General features: G+C 36.9%; 1 protein-coding gene across 1 annotated transcript in view; it reads left to right on the plus strand.

Moving 5' to 3' along the window:
- The window catches only part of NOX4 (NADPH oxidase 4), a 166845-nt gene that overhangs the window by 102653 nt on the left and 44557 nt on the right, over positions 1–19635 (plus strand). Inside the window, exon 13 of the mRNA XM_015536135.2 lies at positions 12018–12099. Within this exon, the coding sequence (XP_015391621.2) occupies positions 12018–12099 (82 nt within the window). The remainder of the gene's footprint in view (positions 1–12017; positions 12100–19635) is intronic.

Consider the following 19635-nt stretch of genomic DNA (forward strand, 5'->3'; position numbering starts at 1 on the left):
TCCCGATTCTGTGTCTCCCTTTCTCTCTGCCCTCCTCTGCTTGCGTTCTCTCTCTTTCTCAAAAATAAATAAACGTTAAAAAAAATAAAAGAGCCCCTTCAATTTAATAAGAATCTCAAAAAGGGATAAATTATGTGAACATAGAAGATAGTAATAGTATTCAAATAAATGTTCATTAGGTAAAATACAGTATTATAGTTATTCTATCAGTTAACAGTTTTTTTATTGATAATATTTATTGCTGTTAAGGATGCAAAATACTGACATTGGGAATGCATATGTAAAAAGAAAACCAGAAGTTTGTCCAATGAAACAACCTAACAAAGGAAGCAGATTCGTGTATTTGCTTGTTGCTCTTCCCTAATCCATTTTATAGGCTTGTTCTTTGGCCAGGAGCTCCTGTATTTAAGAAAAGAGAAGACCCTCACTGTGTAGTTGGTTTTTATAAGCTTGAAAAGACCATATATTGCATGCCATTAATTTTGTTAGCCCAGGGTTTTAGGTTAGAACTTCATAAAAACATAAAAGAAAACCTCCAGTTTCTTTGGATCTTGGATAAAATTGCCTGTTCCTTATAGAATATGTACCCAGTGGGTATTCAGAGTTTGTGCAGAAAGCAGGAACTGAATTAGTATCAAGCTGAGTCTTGATCACTTTGAGGTGTTTCTTTTGTTGAATGCCAACATTGTTACAAAAGTGCATTTGCTGTGACAAATGAAAATATAACATTTTCCTTAAGAAGTGGATTGTGGAAAGCTTAGTAGCAATAATGTGTTTATCCAAAAATGCCTCTCTTATTTGTTTTCCCCTGAACCTCTGTTCTTTTATTTTTCCCTTGTCAATTTTTATTGTAGTTTAGCCTCTGTGGCAACGGAAGGGAATTTATGTTTTTTAAGAAGGCTAGTTATAGACATTGATTCACTGATGTATTAAGAGGCCAAGAAGTCTGTTTGCAGTTCTTTCAAAAGCTGCTTTTGAATTTTTTTTTTAACAAGTATGTTTAACAAGTAGGACCCAGAATAATGAGTTTTAAAGAAACATACTTTTATCACTATGTTTCCTCTGGAAATAAAAGAATCCACTAAATAAATTACCTTCATATAATAGTGCACTGACTACCTTCAGACCTTATGATGTTAAAAGTACCACTTGTCTACGTATATACAGACTGTATATGACACTGCTGCCTTTTTCCTTCATTTTGTAACTCTTAAGAAGAAAGCAAGAAAGGGAGGAGGAGAGAAAAGGGAATACACCAGCATTTTCTCTCCCAAGAATGAGGGAAAGGAACAGTAAGGCAGCGGAAGGAACACTGGACTGAATTTTGAGGAGTTTGCTTTGTTCTTTAATCTCTTTGCCTCTCACTAGCCATGTGACCTTGGGTTGGTCAGTCTGCCTGTCTGGTTTTTAGCTTCCTCGTCTACAACAAGCTGCATTGAGGGAGCTGTCTCATTTCTCAGCTCATTGCTTGTATAAAGCTGTATAATTCTTTTCAGAGAAATAAGCTCTAGAATGTGGATAATTTAATTCCACATAAAGTAAGAATAATAAAAAAAGATTAATGTTGGTATAGTTGAGAAAAGCCCAAGGGACTCTTGTGGAAGGATATATGTCAAGTACAGGATTTTTATGCTTCTCTTTTTTCTGCCATTTATTAAGGTTCTTGTTCACTTATTTGCTCTAGTTGTATATGCATTGTGCTATATGTCTTCATCTTCTGACTTACTAATGTGAGCTTGTTTTTTTGTTTTAATTTTTGTTCCTTGTACAAGACAAGCATGATTTTTTTTTTAATGTTTAAAAGAAGGTGGGGAGGGGGAGAGAGAGAAAGAGAAAGAGAACTTCAAGCAGGTTCCTCTCTGCCAGCACAGAGCCCAATGTGGGCCTCGAACTCACGAACTGTGAGATCATGACCTGAGCCAAAAGCAAGAGTCAGACGCTTAACTGACTGAGCCATCAAGGCACCCCAAGATTTTGTTTTTTTATATTCCTTTGACATTGGCCTTCATATTTGTGGAGAAGGTAGTTAAAATAATCAGAGGGTTTAGCTGATTGCTTTTTTCTTCTAGAATTGCAGTCCATTTCCATTTTAATTCTACCAACAGATTTTTCTGTATCTCTAATATCAAAATACTTTTGCTCTGCAACTAGATTTCCTGATTTACCTAAAATAGTATTAATTTGAATGCCTTTGATGTTGCTTTGAAAGCAGTATTTTAAATAGCAACTATTTTTATTCAATACCGTTACTATGGTAATAAAGAACATTCACTTGATTTAAACTTTTCAGAAAAGGAAAACTTAGACTCTATATGTTTCTAGTTGGTTTGAATGTACCACTCTAAGTGTGCCCTTTTGTTCCTATTTTTGAAGTCATTTGTTTTTCTAAGATTACTGTGCATATTTCTTTTTTTTTGAGAAAAATAAAACATCAAATTTTTACAAACCATTAATTTCTTTAAATCCCTAGGAGAACAGCTCTTCTTTCCCTTTTTAAGTAATTTTGTAATTACATTTTAAATCCTTTTTCAAGTAGCTCTAATGGAATTGCAATTCTTTTGTTGTCCTGGCATTTCCCTGTGATAAACAGAGCTGCCCTTGAGAATAAGAATCTTTTGTATTCATCATGTGTGACCAATAATAGGTACTTAATAAAAGTTTGTCGAGTGGGTGAATAAATGAATAACATATGATTTAATTGATAAAAGTTCCTCCTGCTCAAAATATTAGTTTCACTCCCAATTTTAAGTTTTCTTCCATTACAAATTATGGATATAGAGTAGACCACAAAAATATCAGCAGAATTATTTACTTCATCTAGCACCATGGGTCAGAAGAACTTCTTCTTTGGTCTTTGTTTCACTTTTTAAATAAAACCTTCCTGATTCTTTTGCTTCATATTACCAGCAGATCCAGGCAATGTTGGTTGATCTGTTTTTATGGACCCTTGGAGTATACATTTAGTACTTATTTATTTGCAGGATACATATCTTTTGGTGACATATGTGCTCATTACTAGACCTTAAGCTTATTGAGGACCTAACTTGGTGCCTGATCAATAAATATTTCCTGAAAAAGTAATTTTTAAATATTCATATTTTGTTTATATATTTAAACAGTACTTCCTAAATGTTATGGAAAAATAAATTTGTACCTTCTCTTTTAAGCAGCCGGTGTGTGTGTGTGTGTGTGTGCGTGTGTGTGTGCGTGCACATTGTGTTTCTTCATTGGTTTTATGACTTCCTTAGAAGGTAGAGGAGTGGACAGTGTTAAAACAACTAAAATGTAGGAAATGTGAATGACAAGTACTCTTGAAGACATGTTCATGTGTATGTATAATCATGGTATACACATCTATCTTTTAAAAAATACTACTCTTGGGGCGCCTGGGTGGCGCAGTCGGTTAAGCGTCCGACTTCAGCCAGGTCACGATCTCGCGGTCTGTAAGTTCGAGCCCCGCGTCAGGCTCTGGGCTGATGGCTCGGAGCCTGGAGCCTGTTTCTGATTCTGTGTCTCCCTCTCTCTCTGCCCCTCCCCCGTTCATGCTCTATCGCTCTCTGTCCCAAAAATAAATAAAGAACGTTGAAAAAAAAATATTAAAAAAAAAATACTACTCTTAGGTATGTACTATGGAGAATACAAACAGGGTATAGGTAAAATAAAAGTTAATGCCTTTTTTTCTTTCATCTCATATCCTTAAATATATTCATTCTTGAATATATTTTTTACAGACTTCTTACATATATTGTAGATGAAGTTATCCAGCACCTTGGGGAAATTGCACTGCTGGAGAAGATTTATTATGTATGATGGCTTATCAACTCCTTAAGTCCCGTAAAGGATATTTTTCACTGTGGCTTTGGGAAATTCATTGGTGATAGGCACTCTAGAACCCTGAAAAACTCCCATGATGACTCTTTGTTAGGCTAAGAGTGATAAGTGAGAGAGGCCATTATTGAAGTGGGGAGATGATGTGGTCCTGAGAGGCGGGGGCTAAAAGACCACACTTAACTTATAAACTCAAGATGGCTGAAACAATGTTCTGATTCGATTGATTTGTAAGATATTTGGTGTTGACTAACTGACAATGACATCCTTAGAACTCAAATAGATGGGCAACCTATGGCAAAAAAAGGCATAACCTGAATCATCTCTCTACAAAGTACAGTCCTTCCACTTTCCAGACTTGAGCCAGTTCATAGATTTTGAACCCCTTTAATAAAGGGATAGTCAGGTCCCTTTGAGAAAAGACCCTTTTATTTGTCAAAATTAAACTGTACAATGATCTTATGATTTGGCAGGGTGAGTGCCTGGGTGAAAGGGGAACATTCAACCTTTGAGGAACTAAACATTGACTCTACGGTGACACTATATCCTGAGGAACCAAAACATTACTGTAGCAGACCACTAACAGGGCTGTTGGGAACTTAATGGAATTTTGACTCCAGTGTGTATCGCCATAGGCCCAGTGGTCCCTGACTCCACCCCAATTTCAGAATGCATGATTGCAATAAACATACTGAGCCACTGTTAGACACCCTTGTCTATATAATCTCCTTCCCTCCCTCTTTTATATTATATTTTTCTTACTCATGATGTTTTGTGCTTTTAGGTGGAAAGGAACATTTCCCATGTTTTATTGTTTGTCTCTCTTAAGTTTACTTCATCATCCATGCCATTGTTTTCTTCTTGAAGTCCAATAGTTAGACCCCATTCTTTTGTGTTTGTATAAACATTGTTAAAGATATGTGTTAAAAGACCTCGTTAACCATAACATGGTCTTTGCCAGCTTATTTTCTTACCTGCAATTCCCTTTCTAAAGAGAAGAATGTCCTTTGGAACTATTATTGCATTTTTATGATACAGTCAAAGGGGGTGGGTAGAAAATAGAGAAGTGAGAAACAGGAATTTTCATTGAAATGACTTGTTTTCATTAAAAAAAGAGAAAGAACAGAAAATTGAATACGAGAGAGGAAAAATAGGAAAGAAAAAGTGAATTGAAATAAATACCTATTTTTCCCTATGAGCATATGAGCTAGAGACCCCTGGGATATAAAAGCTGCCTTGTAATAGAGAATGTTAAGTTACACAAGCCATGGAAGGAGTGTAAAGGAAGGTGTAAGAGGTTTGTGGACATTTAGAAAATATTCTTTCCTCACTCCTCCCCACCTTCCCATGTATCAATGATTTGTTTTTGAGCAATAATATGAAATTAGAATTGCTTTACTAGTATCTTTTGATGAATTGTCAATCTATATTCACCATTATGCACAGAGACCAGGCCACCTGAATAGATCCCAATTACTGTAAAGCTATTTTTTTCCCCATAACATTGATCACCTACTAGACCTTCTACATATTTATGTGTTAAATTATCATCCTTGTGCATAGTTTTCATAAAATAATGAGTAACTTGTAAAGTAGGTGCTGATTCACTGTCAACAGATTTGATTGTTTTCATGTGTTCAATGAAATCGTTATGGCCTCCTGGGTGGATGGCAGATATTGACAAACATTTTGCTCAAGTTACACGTTCAACTCTTCTGAAAAAGTACAGTAAATTTAGTGTTTACTTTTTTATTAATCATTATGTTTTTTAGCTTAGTACTGTTGAAATGATTTCCTATACTTCATAATAAAGGACAAAATAAGAGCTTTCAGGCTGCTCTGTACAATTTAGGGTGGAGTATTTAACTCTAGTTCCTGTATAATTTTCATATCAGCCTAAATTATAGCTTTCTGCATTTCCCACCGACACCATCACCTGAAACCTTGACGTCTGTGTGTATCTCACGGACTACAGCACAGGGTCTGGTGCAACAGGCTAGTATACCACATGGCCTGCAGGGTACTTACTTACTTCTTCCACTATCAGCTCAACTGAATGGTGTTATTTGTCCCAAGGAATGTGTGTCTGAGAGCACTTCATTTTCACAATGGGCATCTGTACTTGTAATGAAGGTGTTAATTAGGTTACTTCTAGAAAGGGCTGGAAAGAAATTGATTTATTCTGACCTAACTACATGCATGTGCATCTTACCCAGTGGTAGCCGAAAACATAGCAGAAGCTCTACACACAAAGTGGAGGTCTAACAAGGCCATCTGCTGCAGGTTGGGCTCACCAGAAACTGAGTCTGAGAAGTAATTTATGAATGTAAAATGTTTATTAGGGATCAGAGCCCCTGAAGGGAAAAGGAAGGATGTGGGATTGGGTTGAGGAAGAACTTGAACCACCATGCAGACTCTACGAAACCTTAGCCTAACTGGTGGGAAGCCCCGGAGCAAATACCAGATGACAGATACTTCACTGAAGCAGAATGTGGGGGAGGGGGTTGCTTCTCTGTATCAACCACAGCATCCCTAGCATATTTTATTAGTAACACTTAATTAAAAAATAAGATTCTGAGATGAATACTAAATTGAGCAGAATGCTAGCAAGTATAACCAGAACCGTCCTAGGTAAATCAAGACAGCTCCCTGTAAGATTCCCTTCATATCTCCCTGTAAGATTCCCTTCCAGAAGCATATGTTCTTTAAGGGACCTGAAGTTGAAAAGTGGTTAGAAAATCACTGAACTCATCTCACTCATTTGTGTATTGAGAGAAGGGATTAAGAATAGAGGCAGAAATAGATAGAGGACTCAGACTTTCTGACAACCAGTCTGGTATCTTTTCTAATATAACTTGTTGCTTCTAAGTACTGCAAACTATAAAGGAAGATTTGTTCTTTGGTCTGCCCTGTATAATGCATATTCATTGATAATACTGCCTGTATTATGAGATAATCTTCAGTTTTCCTTGTAAAATAATAGTGATGTTATGGTGTAATCATTTATGGATTTTGCTTGAATACTAAGAGCATGGGGATGATGTCTGTTTCCTTGCAACATTTATCTTATGGTTTCTGATACTACATTACATTATACTAAGTTATTTTTATTTTTATTTTTTTAATACGAAATTTATTGTCAAATTGGTTTCCATACAACACCCAGTGCTCATCCCAAAAGGTTATACTAGTTATTTTTAAAACTAAGATTAAGTCTTTAACAAGTCTCTTTAATATCCCTTAAGGATTTTATTTTAATTCTTCTTGAAGAAAAAAAAATTAAAACTGGAAAATTAAGTGTAATATGAGCATTAAAAGAAAGAGGAGAGGGGCATCTGGGTAGTTTGGTAGGTTAAGCATCTGACTCTTGATTTTGGCCCAGGTCATGATCTCAAGGTTTGTGAGATCAGGCCAGGAGTTGGCTCCATGCTAAATGTGGAGCCTGCTTAATAATCTTTCTTTCTCTCTCTCTCTCAAAAGAAAAAGAAGAGGGAGAAAATTTATATCTATTAATAAAAATATCAGTAAATTCTTACCAGGTTTTTTAAAGCAACATTATCACTCTTTAGAGATGTTTTATTTGAGTTTCTTTCCTTGCCCATGATAACATAATACTTGAAGTAGTTGAAATACTCATTTCCATAGTGGAGACTATGGAGAAACAAAGGTAAGGACAATGGATTACCTGGAAAGAAACCATGATTTGGAAATGGTAAAACTTTGACAGTGTTCCTCCAGCAAACAACAACTATTTCTTAGGTTCTTATTGAAGATACCAATTAGGTGGCTATGATAACATCTTTAGATGCAAAGGACTTTTGCGTTACAGAAGGATGGCATCATGTTTTCGTTTTCTTTTGTGCCTTTAATTTCTTTCTTTCTTTTTTCTTTTTCTTTTTCTTTCTGTTTTCTTTTCTTTTTTTATTGTGACAGGGAGATTTTATTTTCTTATCTCAGGAGTTTGCATTTTGGTCTTTTGTTGTTATGGGAATTCTTTTTTTTTTTCAATTTTTTTTAATGTATTTATTTTTATTTTTGAGACAGAGAGAGACAGAGCATGAGCAGGGGAGGGGCAGAGAGAGAGGGAGACACAGAATCCCAAGCAGGCTCCAGGCTCTGAGCTGTCAGCACAGAGCCTGATGCGGGGCTCCAACCCACGGACTGTGAGATCATGACCTGAGCTGAAGTCGGATGCTCAACCAACTGAACCACCCCGGCACCCCTGTTGTTATGGGAATTCTTATTGTATTTGTTACATCTTATGTTTGGGGAGGATTACAAAGTGGCTGTTGTTCACAAAAGGGAAAATAAAGAATTGAGTCACAATAAATGTACAAAATTTTGAGTTAGGATTGGAAAGATTATTTTATTTTTCTCATCTTTGATTTTAAATAATTAAGTGTATTGTCTCACAATTGATTGTCCAGAGAGCCCAAATCAGTGTAATCATGTGTAGTATGTCCTCCAGATCTGATAGCCTCAGGATCATTCTGTTGATAGGGAGAAGGGAAGAGTGGGTGAAAGTCTACAAAAGCTTATGTTAATTAAAGTATATCTCCGACTGGTAGAAAATCATGTTCAGACATCATTTCATCATTCGTCAACTCATCAAAATACCATTTTTCAGAAAATCCTCTGGTTCTTTTCATTGGCTTTAGTGAAATTATTCTAAGAGCTTCATAGAAGGACTGAGATCCAGTGTTTGCATAACTGTCATTTTCTTAAGAAATAGACTTTGGGCCTCCTGAGAAAGCAGCTCATCTGGTGTGACATTTGCTGCAAGAGAATGAAGTATTATTTTAAAAATTTTGCTTCTTAACAAAGGAAATATCCATCTGTTTTGGTCTTTTTCCCAGCGTCTGATAAACAATGGGTTGCTAATTAATTAGTTGATAGGCAGAAATCTAGGAGAGTAAAGAAGGACTAATGTAAGAATTCTAAATGATTTTTCACATACTTGGATTTTTCTAAGGATAATTTCTTTTTAATGTTTATTTATTTTTGAGAGACAGAGAGAGACAGAGCATGAGCGGAGAAGGGGCAGAGAGAGGGAGACACAGAATCTGAAACAGGCTCCAGGCTCTGAGCTGTCAGCACAGTCCCCAATGCGGGGCTCAAACTCACCAACTATGATTTCCTGACCTGAGCCGAAGTCGGACACTCAACCGACTGAGCCACCCAGGTGCCCCTCTAAGGATAATTTTTATTGTGTACTTTTATTCTCATAAAGAAAAAGTGAACAATCATACATTTATGGGATAAAGTTGGTCATATTTTGGAATTTATGAATATAATGATAAAAAACATTTTAAAAGGATGTAGTTTTAGGCTGCTATTTTCTATTTGTGTATATGTGAACTTTTTTGACATTCATGATAGCTACTTGAAGGATCTTCATGTTTGCTTGGTATTGTTTGCATTTATGATATTCAGATTAAAGGATGCTTTGAATGTAGGAATATTCATTATAGATTTCATAGTTCAGGTGGCTTTGTAAATAATCTCTTACATGCTACTTTTTCTGTGTGTGTGTGTGTGTGTGTGTGTGTTTTAAATCCTATCAATATGTTATCTCTAGAGATTGTCTTCAGATTTACAATCAAATTTTGTGTGTGTGTGTGTGTGTGTGTGTGTGTGTGTGTGTGTGTGAAAACCTCCAGCTATTTTATGTTATGGTTGTTTACATTAGGAATTCTGATTTTTCTTTGCATTTAAATCAGTTTGAGAATCATTCAGTAAAACTTTTATTTATATTTTTAGCACCCAAGGATATATCGTATTCAATGTAGCTGTTTGATTGAACAGTTCTTTACTTGAGGTATAAAGTTCATGTTTGCTGTTGGGTTTTGGCTTTATTTTTCAAGATCTGTTTTGGGAAAGGGATAAATGGAGGGGGGAAAGGGAAAAGGAGAAACACTACAAATCATTCATTTAATGAAATGCTACAATAAATTGCAAAGTGCACTGAAAGACAATGGTCATATCAGAAGAATTTACTAGTCATTTCATTGCAATAAACATTAATTCTGTTCATTAAAAATATCAGTAGATAAGTCAATAATATAATTTGATTTTTGAAAATATGAACTCAAAGAGGAAGTGTACTTGAAGAAGAAAAATAAATTGTGCTTTTTTGTTTCTGTGGACTCTTTTCTCAGTCCCTCCCCAGGTGCACTGTACGAATGTCAGAGTGGTGAACACAAGCAGGAGAATAGAGGCCAATTAAATATCTGGTTCAGTGTGTTTCAATAAATATGAAGAAAAATCCACATCCTGCTTCTCAGCCTACTTTGTAAACACTGTGTTCACAAATGTTTAACATCTGGCTCTTCAGTAACTGGGAAGTGGGGATTGTCATCAACTGCAGATTTTCAGTATTTTGTGGAAATTGCACACCTTCAGTTAGAGATGGATTTACTGCAGATTGGAGTTTCAGCTTTGCACTCTGTCTCAGCCTGATGGTGTGACCCTCTCAAGGCTGGAGGTCTGGTACCCTTGCTTTTCATGATTGATAGATGACCAGTTTTGCTTTTCTAAAAGGCATTATGATTAACTGGGGGAGTTTTCTTTATGCAATAAAAATGGAAATATCATTTCAACTAATATTTACCTAACATTTTAATCTGTATCGGATAATGTTCTGTATCCTGGTGGCACTATACTTCTAGAGGGAGAAGGAGAGGTGTGTAGACAATTACACGTAACATTAGAAACGTAGGATGAAACATTCTGTAAGTGTAAGCACAGAGTATACTCAGAGTACACACAGTAGGGCCATCTATTCCAGATTTTGTAGGAGGAGAGAAAAAAAAGAGGAGGCATCAAGGAAGCCTTCCCATAGGAAAGACTAGAGGTAATGAGTATCTAGTTCTGGAAGTACGGGATTAGTATCAGAGTGATAGACTACTTTATGCAAGGCAGATCACTGTGCAGTACAACTGTTTCTAAAGTAGAACTGAAGATCCTTCCTTACATTCCTCTTTTCTCTCTTTTTTTTTTTGCTCCCATTTCCTTACTCTCTCTCCTCTCTCTTACCTTCTTCTCTCCCTCTTTTCTCCCTTCTTTTCCCTTCCCTCCTTCCTTCATTATGAACTTCATAAGCACAGAATTTTATTAATCAAATTTTTGGTTCATGGGCCAGTGTCATCATTGGATTATCCCTGGTCTGCATTGATTTATTTATTCATTTATGATGCAGTAGTTCATAGATATGAAATATTAACAATTATGACCTACCTTTTGCTTTTCTATTTCATCTTCTTACCCCTTCTAAAAGATAACCATTATCCTGGTTTATGTATATTATTCTTTACTGGGCTGCTTTTTTTTCATATATAACATGTAAACAATACATTGGTTGTTTTTTTAACTCAATATATGATATTCTTCTGTATGTAATCTACTAGTATTTTTTCCACTCACTATTTTACTATGCTTTTATTTGTAACTGAATTCATTCTGTTTCACTTCAATTAATATTCCATTGTGTGTCTATGCTACAGATTGTCAATTCTTCTGTTGATGGGCAATTGAGTGGTTTGTCTTTATGTTGTAATGAATAGTACTGCTATGAGTGTTCTTTTACTTGCTGCCTAAGACATTATGTGAACGTTTCTGCAAGTATATACGTCAGAATGGCAATATAGGCATTTAGGTTGTGCAGAGGTTAAATTTAAAAGATAATCCCACATTGTTTTCCAAAGCTATTGTACCAGTTTGCATTCCCACCAGAAATATATGAGCTTATGTTGATCCACATCCTCTCTAACACTTCATCTTATGAGATTAATTTCTGTCAATCTAATGCCACATGATGTGAATGCTATCTATCCGTATGTAGTTTTGATTGCCACTTCCCAGGTTACTAATGAGATTGTGTATTTTCTAGGTATATTTATTGGTCATAAATATCTCTTCTAATCTTTCAATTACAAGATTTTGCTAGTCTACACTAATGAGTACTTTTTATATTTGTATTTATAGTTGTTGCAATATCTTAATCATAAAAAGAGAGTCATTAAAGTAAAATAGACATATTTTAGTACTACATAAAATGGTGGGCACATTTCTAATAAAAGATGTGCAGTCAAAATAATTGACAAATTAAAAGAATAGGTAATAATTTAATTTTGACATTATTTCCGTGAATGATTTTTTTCACAACTTGATGTTTATTTTTCTTTTGACAGAACGATTTCGAGACTTACTACTTCCTCCATCTAGTCAAGACTCTGAGATTCTACCCTTCATTCAATCTAGAAATTATCCCAAGTAAGCACTAGGAGTTCAGTGGATCTTGGGAAGGGGAGGGGTGTGGTGACGGGAGAGATTTGGGAGGTAAAAAACAATGTTTTCTTTCTAAGGATTTCTGAAAAAGCTAGAATACCCTAACCTAATTAAGTAGGGCATCTCCTGTACTGTAATGTCTTAACCCACAGCTGGGTCAGAGAAAAAAGACTTGCTTGTGGTACAGCCCAGCTGTGACTGGGAGCATGTGCAGAGTGCAGACTGTAAGTTACCTGCTCTTATAGGTGCCTGGCCGTGCTCCTTTTTGCTTGAATCTGTATCAGTAGCAACAGATATTTTGTGGGTGTTCCCTCATCTGGTTTCCTGTTTTCTAACCTTTAAATGCAAGGATTCATTCATGTTGTAATAAGTGGTTTTCAAATAACCCACATGTTAGCTACGATTTTAGTAATTTCTGTATATTCCTCTTTACTATCTTGATAATTATGGGAAGTAGAATCTCTTTCTTCTCTTAGATGCCAGAGGTTACTTATTGGTTGAAGGAATATGCCTTCATCTTTCCAGAAAATAAGGAAGTAGCAGGGTTTTTTTTTTTTTTATTAGGCATCCTTTTCCCTAAAAGCTGATGGATGCTAGTATCTTGATCCCTCCTGTAGAAGCTTGGTGCACCTTCTACTTCATGAATGTCTTATTGTATTTACTAGCTACCATACAACAAGCTGGAGAGTGAATAATCTGGTATCTGATATAGAAAAGGAAGCTCACCAAGTTAAAGAATTAGAGCTTGATTTATATATACTTCATCAAAGCCAATCAATATGATAAATGACTCATTCTTTTGTTTGGCAGTGTTTTCAAGTATCCACTGAATTTCACTTTCTAGAATAATTTTTTCCTCTAATACTTAGCTTTGATAGTATTTCTTTAACTCTGATAACAAAATTAAATACAGAATCCAAATTACCTGTTCTTTGTCTTTGATATTAATCCAGATTTAATCTTAAGTAATAATCTTCTAGTCCCCTGGTGGGGTTCCTCCTCAGGGACAGACAAAAAGCCTGGACAGCCTTCCATGCATACATGGTGTTTCATATACGTATTGACAGGGAGCACAGAGGAACCCGAAGGAATTGACACATGTCTGTCAGTGTTTTTGTCTCCAGCTGCTGTTTAGAGGCCACTGATGCCTGTTCTTCTGCCTCTTAGGCTTACTGTCCGCCTGATACTTTTGCTTGAAGAGGGGAATCACAGTCATTTCTCTGTTGGTAATCTGTTTGCAGCTATTTCCCTAAGTTTCCTTAGCTGTATGTTCTTACATGTATCTTTTTTGCTCTTAGATTACTTTTCTGATAGTGATGTGATTCATGCTAATATTTAACAGAGATGCCATGTGGCGATCCTTTGTCAGTGTCTAATCCTTAGGGTAAACTTGTTTTGTTTTGTTTCATTTTGTTTTGTTTGCATCTGTGGACTGGAAGAATAAAAGTCGTCCACTGATGCCACATACCCCATGTCGTGGTGATTAAGAGTACAGACTCTGAAGCAGACTGTCTTACCAGCTGACTTTGTGACTTGGGTCACCTAACCCTCTGTGCCTCAGATCCACCTGTGTGGAAGGTGTGAGATAATAATACTTACCACTTAGGGGTGTTATGAAGACTGAATAAATTAATAAATGAAAAAATACTTAGAACTCAACTTGACACATACTTCATTCTAGCTGCAAGTGTTATTCGTTTAAAATTACATATAGAATTAACTAGAATTGCATGTTTCCAAACACCTTAGGGAAATAGATCGTTCATTGATCTTATAACAGGATACTTCTGTTAACCTGCCCTTACTAATATTTAGGGAAGTACTATTTATTTAATATTTCTAAACTATTGCTGATGTGAGGCACTGCTTTGGTGACCACTTAACAGCTTTATGAGTTTCAGTTTTCTGAACTATCAAATGAAAGCATGCTAATTAAAGGTTTCTGGGTCTGAACATTTATGAAAAAATTCTGGATTAAATACAGTTAGTTTATTCAAGTTATAGAATATTAAGCATCTGCATCCTCCCATTGCCCATATAATGTCTAGTTTGGCAGTGGAATTTTAGGAGGTGCTGAGAACAGAGAAAGGATAATAGAATTCTATTTGTGCTGTGCCTGAAGAGTGTTAAATTGGTCCAGAATAGAGCATAGGAACAAAAACTCTGGGCATGTAGTAATGCCCATGTAAAGAATGCTGGGGTAGAAGAGACCATTGTGCTAAGGGCCATTCAGTAAATATAAGTGGGCAGGGATTTGTGTATGTCTAGACCTAATTTAAACTATTTTTGAATTATTCATGGTTTTAAATATCCTCATTTAGTCTCTCATTTGTATTCACTTGCAAATATAATATCATTTATTTGTTATTGAAGATAACAAATAAGTCAAGGAATTTGTAATTTTGTGACATGCAAAAATTTCCAGAAAGCTGAAAATGTAATCAGACCATTAGTATTTGTTGCCTTCATTCATAATGCAGTATACCTGTTTACGCTAAGATTTTTTTCCCCTCACTTTTTTGCTTGTTTTAGTGACTCACTAAATACAGACTCTATTAGTGAGACATGTTTTAAAAGCTGAAATATTGTTTAAGAAGTAACTTGTTGCCCTATATCGTGTAGTGTTACAGGGTGATTTTCGCAGAGCATAGTGTAGCTGACCTTCTAGTGATCCACACTCTACCCTGGTTAATAAAAGCTGATAAGTGGATGGTGGTAATTGAATTGAGGGTAGGATCTCCAGTCAGCATATCGTACCTATAATCTTAAGCATCTTGTTATCAAGAGATGACCTAACAGATAATGAAATAGGGAAAAGAGTACATTTTATTCAGTGAAAAAATATTTGTGAAGAAGAGAACTGACCAGTTCTTGAAGTGTGTGTGTGTGTGTGTGTGTGTGTGTGTGTGTGTGTGTGTGTGTTTTAATGGAAAGCCATTAGGGGAAAAAAAATGTTCCCTGCTGGGAAACATTATTCCAAAATATAATACTGTTCATTCATCACATTTTTACATTTGTGATCTTCCATTTGACGCATTGCCAAAGCCCAGCACATCCATTCTCATCAGGATGTATTTGGAGATGTTGCATCATGAAAACTCTTGCAGCATGAATAGGTGTGACCATTGTTAGAGACAGATGAGGGGTGCCTGAGTGGCTTAGTCAGTTAAGCGTCCAACTTCGGTTCATGTCATGATCTCACAGTTCGTGGGTTCGAGCCCCGCATCTGGCTCTGTGCTGACAGCTCAGAGTCCGAAGCCTGCTTGGGATTCTGTGTCTCCCTCTCTCTCTGCTCCTCCCCTGCTTGCATTTTGTGTCCCTCTTTCTCAAAAATAAACATTAATTTTTTTTTAAAAAAGAAACATAAGAATGAAAAGAAGAAAATGAATGTATACCCAGTACAAAGCAAATGTTGATTCATAGGTTAGAGGAAAGAAATGGAGATAATGAAACATAAGGTTTGTTGCTCATTTCTTTGGTGTCACTGTCATTAACTTTGAAGGATTTAGGTTTATAATGTATTTAAACAAGAGAGTAGCTATAAATACTCATATCCTTATGGATGCAGCTTGGAGACGTAAAGCGATTGGAAGACATTTGGAATAATTTTACTCACAAATGACTTGCAACCATTTTAGCAATTAGGCCAGCAAAACATGATCCAATGACTCTGGAAGTTTAACCAGAATGTGCATAAAAATACTGTGAAAATGTAGGAATAAAATGTTACATGTCTTTATTTGGTTCTCATGAAGATCAAGTTCTCTGGATTTCATAATTATTAAGAGAAAGGAATATTATTTACGATAAAATTCAGAACTATTCCCCTTTGATGTGGTTTACTACCACAGGATAACCTTCATTATTTAGACAATAAAAGCAATGCCTTACCATTTCTAATGGACTGCTTAAAAATGGCTTCAAATGGTGATATCATGTGATACACTTAAACTGCGAAGCCTCAGAAGACTTTTCCAGATTTCATCTGTTTATGTAAATGAGGGTGAAGTGACTTATCCAAAGTCATATGAAAGAGCTGGATCCCAAACTCAAGGTCTGCCTGGTCCCTAAATTATACCTAATTATGCCATACTGTCTCTCATTCATTCTTCTCTCCACTTTTCCATTAATCCATCCTTCAAATATTTATTGAACAATTACTGTGCACTAGAGGCAGTCACAATTACTGAGAATACAAAAATAATAAGGACATAGCATGTGGCTTTGAGGGACCTAGGGTCTAGTGAGGAAAAGGCAGAATCAGACTTTAATGGAAAGGCCCATAGTTATAGATCAATGCACTAAATTCAGTGGAAGAAGAGAAGAGCAAGTGTCTTCCTATCTAGGTAATTCATGTGATGTTTAATTTTCCCTTTGAGTAAAGTCTTGACAAATGGTATGGAGCCAGATGAAGAGGTGCATAACAGCACATAGAGCCATGGAAGTGGGTTGTTCATTGATCACCTTCAGGTATTCTTGCTGAAAAGCCTTTGTGTGTGTGTGTGTGTGTGTGTGTACATGTGTGTATGTGCACATGTATACAATATGTGTGCACATGTATACATTGTGTGTATGTGCACACGTATACAGTTTGTGTAAACACACACTGAAGGGCTAGGGTGTAAGGAGAAATGAGGGCAGGGACCACTCCATGAAGGAGCTGGATGGTCATTTACAGGAGCTTGGACTTTGTTGTGAAGACAATGGAACATCATAAAAGATCTTTAAGCAAAGGAGCAAAATCCTTAGATTCACATTTTCATAGTTTACCATGGAGCCAGAGAGGGACATGAGGTACATGAGGACATGAGGGCTAGCACACTAGCTAGTTGATAATTTTATATTCAGGAAATCAATGAGAAAGGATCAATTTTGTGGTGATAGTAACAGGGAAAAGCAGGTAGATATCTCAGGATTTTAGGAGGCACATGACAAGAATGTCATGACTACTGGACAAAGGGCAGGAGGATGAAAACTGAAGGGGCGGGGCAGGGAGAAGAAGGAGTTCAAAGAAGGGTTTCAAGCATTTTCACTTGGATCACATCCTGGATTCATGGTCCCATGACTGGGGACAAGTGGCAGGTCTCTCTGAGCATTTTTTTTTTTTTTTTTTTGGTTTCTGTTTCAAATGGAGGTAATAATGGTACCATAGGAAAAACTCCCTATTTCTTTTACTCTCACATACAATTCTTCAGACACCAGATGTAGGGTGTGGTTTTTCCCACACCAACCAATTCTTCGATACCAGCTGGGTGTCCTACATTCAATTCAGTTCAGACACTAACCACAGTTAGTGTAGACCCCATTCCCATATGACTGTCCACCCTCATTTCTAATGCCAACAGCAGGTAGTAGGTCCCCAGTGTACCCACAATCTCTATCCAAATTGGCTACAAATCAGAAATTCCCATGACCTTCTCCTCAGATTTAATCATTTGCCAGAACAGCTTACAGAACCCAGAAATACTTTATGGATTTACTATGTAGTAAAGAATATGATAAAGGACACAGATGAACATGAACAGCCAGATGAAGAGATACATAGGGCAAGGTCTAGAAGGGTCTTGAGTCCAGGAGCTTCTGTCACCATAGAGTTGAGCTGCACCACCCTCCCTAGACTGTAGATGTGTTCACCAACCTGGAAGCTCTCTGAACCCCACAGCATTGGAGTTTATGGAGGTTTCATCACAGAGGCATGATTGATTATTAACTTCAATTCTTGCTTGGCTTCTCTCTCCAGAAAATATAGAGCTGAACATTCGAAGCTTTTAATCATGGCCTGGTGCTTGTGGTGACTAGTAGCCCCCTTCCACGAGCCTACCAAGAGGCACCTCATTAGAAAAAAATAGGTTCCCATCACCCAGGAAATTCCAAGAGATTTAGGAGCTCTGTGTTGGGAGCCAGGGGCAGAGACCAAAATCAATATTTCTTGTTATTTCACAAGTAGCTTCTCTCTAATATTGCTTTGAGGAATGCACAGTGCCTGGCATAATTCTACTCTGTAAGACTTTGTGACAGTTCAATAAAACAATACAAAGTACCTTGCAAATGCAGATTCTCTCCACCAGTCCTCATTCTCAGCTCTCTTCTGCCTTTTCTCGAAGCTATGCCTTAACTCAGGGTGGGGGAAAGTTCCTACCATATGGCCTGCCTTAGTGTCTTCAGTCTGGATCCTGCCAGAAGGCAGCCATTGTTCTGACAAAGGCAACTGTGTACAGCTTCCACAAGTACAGCTATGCCTAACATTTTAGTCTTGCCTTTCCCTAAAGGATTATTGTTTCTCATCTTCTCATCCCTACACTTAGGTTTTCTTTTGTGTAGTGGGTGATATGCCAATACCCATCTGGCAAGAGATCTAACAAGTTGATATTCTGACTAGAGTATGGAATGCAGTAATGAGGATTCTCAGTTCATTTGATACTCGCAAAGGTAGGCAAGCAAGATGTCAGAATTAAGCTGGAAGTAGGTCCCAGCCCCTGGGCTGACAGTCACGCATAGAAACCCTGCTGTCAGGATTGCAGAAGCAAAGTGGACCGCCAAACCCTACAAACAACCCTACAAAAACTGAGGCAGTGCTGAAATTGGGAAGACTGGCCCAGACATGTGATAAATCAAGAAATTATGTTAGTGCAAGGCTAGTGGGAAGGCAGCAAGGATACCTCAGTGCTGAGTGAGAGATGAGCTTATCCGGACTCAAGTAAGGAGGGGATCAAGGATAGGGCCAAGAGGAACCTGCAGCTGGGAGGCCAGACAGCCAAAATCCCAAAATGAGCTGAGAAAGTAAACAGTTTCTAGGGGATAAAGTACGCATGTGTGCTTTTCTATCTAGCACCTTTGCAAGCCGTCTACTTACGTTGTTCTGCCCCGTCCTGCACTCTCTGCTATCATATATCTTCTCAGACACTAGGTATTTTTAGTTTCTGAGATTACTGTTCATTGGTTTGTTTGTTTTGACTCAGAGATTGTCTGTCAGGTGAGAGAGAAAGTGGCCTGAAGTTCTTCTTTTGTTACAAATCTTAAATTCCCACCTTAACTTCCTTGTACTGGAACTGCCTCCTTTTTTCATAAAGTGATTTCTAGCTCATTAACAATATTCTCAGCTCTACAAGAGGGTGGTGTCATCAGAGTTAAACCATGATTTCAGATGCTGTTTATGAATTCTATAGATTAGGTGAATTTTATCTTATTTACTCATTTTTTAAGTGTTTATTTTTAAGAGAGAATGGGGGAGGGGCAGAGAGAGAGGGACACAGAGAATCCCAAGCAGATTCTGTGCTGACAGCAGAGAACCCTATCTGGAGCTTGAACCCACAAACTGTGAGGTCATGACCTGAGCCAATATCAAGAGTTGGACACTTAACAGACCGAGCTACCCAGGAGCCCCTAGATTAGGTGAATTTTAAAGCAGCCTTATATTAGTGCTGTTAGCGCAGCGCCTGGTTGGGATTATGTCTCTTCACCCGCCCCCCTCAAAAAATAAATAAACTTTAAAAAAAGCCTTATATTAAACTTATCAAGTCA

This window comes from Panthera tigris, chromosome D1 (genome assembly GCF_018350195.1).
Source record: "Panthera tigris isolate Pti1 chromosome D1, P.tigris_Pti1_mat1.1, whole genome shotgun sequence".
Classification (NCBI taxonomy): Eukaryota; Metazoa; Chordata; class Mammalia; order Carnivora; family Felidae; genus Panthera; species Panthera tigris.